Source organism: Carlito syrichta, unplaced genomic scaffold (genome assembly GCF_000164805.1).
Source record: "Carlito syrichta isolate Samal-C Ts95f unplaced genomic scaffold, Tarsius_syrichta-2.0.1 Scaffold313519, whole genome shotgun sequence".
NCBI classification, from domain to species: Eukaryota; Metazoa; Chordata; class Mammalia; order Primates; family Tarsiidae; genus Carlito; species Carlito syrichta.
In genome coordinates, this window is record NW_007257615.1 from 27,756 (window position 1) to 33,755 (window position 6,000).

The 6,000-nt window shown below is 50.4% G+C and overlaps 1 protein-coding gene across 1 annotated transcript in view; it reads right to left on the reverse strand.

Annotated features, from left to right (window-relative positions):
• Positions 1–6,000, reverse strand: part of IRAK3 (interleukin 1 receptor associated kinase 3) — a 38,821-nt gene that overhangs the window by 23,613 nt on the left and 9,208 nt on the right. Inside the window, exons 4-5 of the mRNA XM_021718803.1 lie at positions 5,414–5,565; positions 726–790 (exon numbers count right to left, since the gene is read on the reverse strand). Of these exons, the coding sequence (XP_021574478.1) occupies positions 726–790; positions 5,414–5,565 (217 nt within the window). The remainder of the gene's footprint in view (positions 1–725; positions 791–5,413; positions 5,566–6,000) is intronic.

Consider the following 6,000-nt stretch of genomic DNA (forward strand, 5'->3'; position numbering starts at 1 on the left):
GTGTGGTGGCACACACCTGTAGTCCCAGCTACTCGGGAGGCTGAGGTGGAAAGGATTGCCTGAGTCCAGGAGGTCGAGGCAGCCATGAGCTGTGATCATCATGGTCATGCCATTGCGCTCCAGCCTGGGCGACAGAGTGAGACGCCAACCCCATCCCCCACCACACACACTGGTTCAGAAAACATCTGAAAAGCACATTTTCTGTTTGCCAAGGGTGACTGAGCTCTGTGGGGCTGGGGGGAGCCAGCCAGTTGGAGGAGGAGTCAGTCTCCAATGGACACGAAGTCATTTCAGTTTGTCTCTGAGGACTCTCAGACTCACGAATGAATCCCCCAAAATAACCTGCACATCCAAAGTGTGAGATTTCTTCATCCAAAGCCCTCTTCCTGAAGACAGCTGTGCTGACAAACCAGGTGCAAGACCGGACCACCTCTCAGGAAGCGGGAGATGGCGAATGCACACAGCTCTAATGTCTACGAATCACCCATCAGCCGTGCCAGTCGCACATGACTTAACCCACCTCCGTGTGACAGCTTCTTGTTAAAACACATTCATGCGAATTATGTAAGTGATCCATTTCAAACGTACTTTAAGGACCACACTGAAGCAGATGTTGCAGACTCACCCAACATTCTCACATCCGACCCACACTGCTATAAAATCCAAGACAAGCAGGGGCAGAACCCAGGCACCAGGAGGGGGAATTCCAGACAGAATATACTCACAGCAGAAAAACTTCGAGCTCAGATAAAAAGCTCTTCCATTGTTTCTTACATTGCATTTTTTTCTCCTAAATATCACATAGAGAGATAAGAAAAAAAAATTAAGAAAATGATCTCAATTTCTGGGATTTTTAACCCACAGTCTATAGTTTTCCTAAACTATGATGTCCAACAATTAGGTTCATGAACCATCCTAGAAAAAATGCTCCCTATACCTCGTTGCTGAATATCACCACAGACACTTTCCAAATCCTCCCGCTGGGAAGCTATGCACCGACACAAGTGCCCAGTCCACCCGTCAAAGCAATGCTGGAACTCTTTTTCTGGAATGACTATCAGAGACATCGACGTCACTTGTTGAAGTCTGATAATCAAGTTCACAAACTTGCCACCGTGCGCTTACGTGGGCAGCACTGTACAAATACCTGCACTGGAACACCCTCCCTCCTCACCTCATCTGACCCCCAGTGACCTTTTTCTTTACCAGAAGATAAAGGAAATATGGAAAGGAAGACATTTTGATGACATTCGGGACATCAAGCATAATGCGATGACAGCTGTGATGGCCATTCCAGAAAAAGAGTTCCAAAACTGCTTTGGCGTGTGGACTAGGTGCTGGCATCGGTACAGTTTCCCAAGAGGAGTGCTTCGAAGGTGACTATAGTGATATTCAGCAATATGGAGCACTCTTTCTAAGGTGGTTTGCAAACTTAATTGTCAGATCTCGCAGATGAATTTTTTTGGCTTGAGTGCGTATGAACACTTTTCTAGTTTTCATCAGGTTTCTAAAAATGCGTCAGCCCCAAAACAGAGAACCACTGCTCTTGAATTAAAACCTGTTCATGTGATACATTGTGCTGCCAAACTCTTTTGCCCTATTTTGTATACACTTACATAAACTCACAAATGTTCTATGTATTCCAAGAAAATCCCATGATGGTTAGGACCTCCCCGGCTGATCCCACAAAGCATCCGATTTGTGTTCCGTGTATTCTGCAAAATTTCACTAACTTGGCATTGATGACCTGGTCACTTGGATACATCAATTCAAGTTTACCTTTGCATTCATTTTGAAAAGTTGGACTTGGCCGAGTTTGGTGGCTCAGCCTATAATCCCAGTGCTTTGGGAGGCTGAGGTGAGTGAATTGCCTGAGACTGTGGGTTCGAGACCCACCTGGGCAACTTGGGGAGACCTCATCTCTACAATAAATCAAAAAACTAGCTGGGTATGGTAGCGAGTACCTATAGTTCTGGCTACTTGGAAGGCTGAGGCGGAAGGATCACTGGAGCCCGGCAGGTCGAGGCTGCGGTGGCCATGAGCATGCCGCTGCCCTCCACCCTGGGTGGCAGTGAGACTCCAGCTCAAAAAAATAAAAAGAAAAAAAGATGGACTTACCCAGCAAATGACAACATGCCTCCTCACTTCAAGAAGCTTTAGGCCGGGCTCGGGGGCTCAGCCTGTAATCCCAGCACTTTGGGAGGCCGAGATGAGTGGATTGCCTGAGCCTGCGGGTTCGAGACCCGCCTGGGCAGCGAGACCTCATCTCTACAATAAATCAAAAATTAGCCAGGCATGGTAGCACGCTTTCGGGCTACTCGGAAGGCTGAGGTGGAAGGATCGCCAGAGCCCAGCAGGTTGAGGCTGCGGTGGCTGGGAGCGGCCACTGCACTCCAGTCTGGGTGACAGAGTGAGACTCCAACTCAAAAAAAAAAAAAAAAGAAGCTTTAGAAGCCCGTCCATGACTGACACGTGAATACCAGAGTCAGGAACACAGCACGGAGCACCCACTTTTCATCCAACACTGTCCTCACTGCCTGACCCATCCTGTGTCGCTGCTTGGCTCTGGATCTCAGGTTCCTGACTCCCACCATGAGAGTCACATTAAGGATGTGTCTAGCCCCCTCCTCCCCACAAGCCATCAGGGTCTACCCTTTGCCAATTACTCGAGGAGGCCCAGTTTTTGGAGCTCTATGGGCCGGATAAAAGGGAGAGAAACTCAGCAGGAAGGGTGGAAGTCATTTTCCAAGTTAAGCCAGGAAGGGAGAGACAGCGAATCCAGCTACAGACACGTTTCCAAGGACCACTTTATCAGAAAGTGCATTTCTCAACTCCCTGTCCCGGAAGCTGGGCGGACCGGGTCTCAGCCCATCGTCACAAGTATGTGATGTTCTGTCAGCCATCGAACCCCCCTGAGGTCACAGTCGTCCTGATCTAAAGAGCGGAGCAGCTGGTTTCAGCATTTATGCTAACCCAGCGCTCTGCCACCTTGTGGCTTCACGTGTGGGCTGTCAAAGACCACGTGTGGGAATCTGAGTCTCAGGCTCTAGCCCAGATCCGTGAACTCAGCATCCGCACCATCAGCTGATTCCCAGGCCATCAGGGACACATTCAAGGCTGAGGGGTGCAGATCTAACATGGCCCGCACAATTCCTGCCTCAGTCCCTCCAACAAAGGGAGCTGGCAGCGTCCCGATGTCACCAAACTGCGTGTCTCTGAAAAATGATCTGTGGCTGGGACTTCACTCCATGAACTCATCTTTCCTGATTGTGTGTGTGTGTGTGTGTGTGTGTGTGTGTTGGGTAAAGGAGGGCTGGAGACAAAAGTAGGACAGAAGTCCAACCACAGTGGCACCTGCCACTCCACCAGGGAGTTAAAACAGGGACAGCAGGACCTGGACACCCTTCCCACCACGTTCTCTCGCTCCCAGCCATGAGCAGCCACGCTCTTGAATAGGGCACATGTGGGCACATGGAAGGAAAACTCGCCAAAGCGAGGGAGATGTGGGGGGGACACAGATAGAGGAGGCTGGCAGACTGATGGCCTGGGAGGCAGCTCTGGGCTCTCAGAGTGGACAGATATCCAGGGCCACACTGGCACCATGGGACAGGCCCTGGCAGGCCGGGTCGGCAGCAGCCACACTCCACATGTCAGATGGTTTTACCCTTGGGTTGCTTCTCTATTAGACGGCTCACCTTCCCAGCCATCTCGAGATGTCTGAATAGCACTAACTGGCACCAAATGCAGTTTGGGGAAATAAAAAATCAGGCTGATAATTTTTTTAGGGTCGAGCTCACAGTGGCTCATGCCTGCTATCCCAGCACTTTCTGAGGCCGAGGAAGGAGGACTGTTTGAGCCTAGGAGTTCAAGACTAGCCTGGGTAACATAGGGAGCCTTCATCTCTACAAAAAAAATTTAAAAATTAGTTGAGTATGGTGGTACATGCCTGCAGGATGCTGAGGATGGCTTGAGCCCAAGAGGTTGAGGTGAGAAAGGAGGGAGGGAGGGAGGGAAGAAAGGAAAGGAAAAGGAAAGAAAAGAAAAAGAGAGAAAGAGAGAAGAAAGAAAGAAAGAAAGAAAGAAAGAAAGAAAGAAAGAAAGAAAGAAAGAAAGAAAGAAAGAAAGAGGCCGGATGCAATGGTTCACAATTGTAATCTTAGCATTTTGGGAGGCCAATGTGGGAGGACTGGACAACATAGCAAGATCTGATCTCTACAAAACAAACACAATTTTAGAGGCTGAGGTGGGAGGGTCGCTTGAGCTCAGACGCTCACAGCTGCGGTGAACCACGATCGGGCCACCGCACTCCAGCCTGGACAACAGAGTAAGACTCAGTCTCAGAAAGAACAGAAAAAACCCCACGCAAATCCAAGCCTTTCACTCTCCTCCTTAAAAGCCATCCCTGGACTAGCCCACCTTCCCAGCCTCTTTCCTCCCTACCTCCCACCCACATGGAACGTCCTCCACTGGACCATGGGAGGGCCACGCACCCTCTGTCCCACCCAGAATGCCCCTCCCGCCGCCGCTGCCTGCCAAGACTCGCCTCGCCCTCCCACGTCCGGCTGCAAGGGCCCTTCCTCTCACCCATGCTCCCTTTCATTTTCTAGATGCGTTTATGCCGTGGTGATGTGCAGACGTCCCCTCCCGAGTAAGAGAGCCGCTGTCTCTTGTGCTTCTCCAGGACCTTTTGTACAGATCTCTCCCGGTACTACTCTGGGCACTGTCATCTTGGTTTGCCCGGGTCCTTCCCCAAAACACCATGAGCCCCTTGAGGACAGAACCGCGCCTTCCGCTTCCCCACAGTCCCCTGGCCCACATGGGGAGTTTCGTGTCTACTGTACCACGAGGAAGATGAAGATCATCTCTTGGAAGCGTGTGGAGGGGCCTGTTTCTCGTGGACTCCCGAGTCCAGGTCCTGGGGCCCGGCTGCTTCATGGCTGCATCACTCACCATCTCCTCACTCCCACTCCGTCCCGGCTCCTGGCTCCTGTCTGAAGCCCCCTCTCCCACTCTCCTGAACTGTGACAGACACAGTGTGTCCAGCAGCACCAGACACCCCGCTGTGACTCAGCCTGGAAGCTGCCTGGAAAGGCCACTGCTCACTCTGAGAAACCAGGAAACCGCAGCTGACTGGTACAACCTGACCCTCTTCTGCAAAGTCCAAGAGGTCCTACAGGGTTTTCCAGAAAAGTCTCTCCCATGCAAGGCATCTGGGCGTGAGCAGGATTTCACCCCTACATTCCCACAAGACAGGCACTCACTTCTCCAGATGTCTGAGGCTGTGTTTTTAATTTCCATTTATGGAACTTTATGTCCAGATATCCCTTCAGTGTTGATGAAAAGCAACACATTTTAATATGACAGATGAGTTAGTAATGAAACTGTTACCCTGTGACAGTCATTCTTTCTGTACCTGTTTGAATAATTTAACGGCGTATGTTCGGTTTTGAATCTCCACCCTGTATACCTCAAAAATCTCCCCTTCTCCAATTAGGAAGTCTTTGTGGAAATTTCTGGTTCCTTCCATGATGTTTGGAAAGCTGATAGAAGCTTTAGGCAACATTCCTTAGGAAGGGGAGTGGGGAGAAGACACGTTACTTTTCGCTTTTTAAGAATCAACATCTAGCCGGGTAAGGTGGCACACACCTGTAGTTCCAGCTACTTGGAAGGTCAAGGCGGAAGGATCGCCTAAGCCCAGCAGGTCGAGGCTGCGGTGGCCGTTGAGTGTGCCACTGTACCCCAGCCTGGGCGACAGAATGAGACTCCAACTCAAAAAAAACAAAACAAATCAACATCACCGTTATAACCAAATGTCCTATCTGTGATGCTACTGGCACTTTAGTTTGTGTAGGAAGGGTACAGCAGTCAAAAAAGAAAGGTGCCTGAGCCCGCGGGTTCGATACCCGCCTGGGCAGCGAGACCTCATCTCTACAATAAATTAAAAAAAATCAGCCGGGCCTGGTAGCGCATGCCTGTAATTCCAGCTACTCGGAAGGCTGA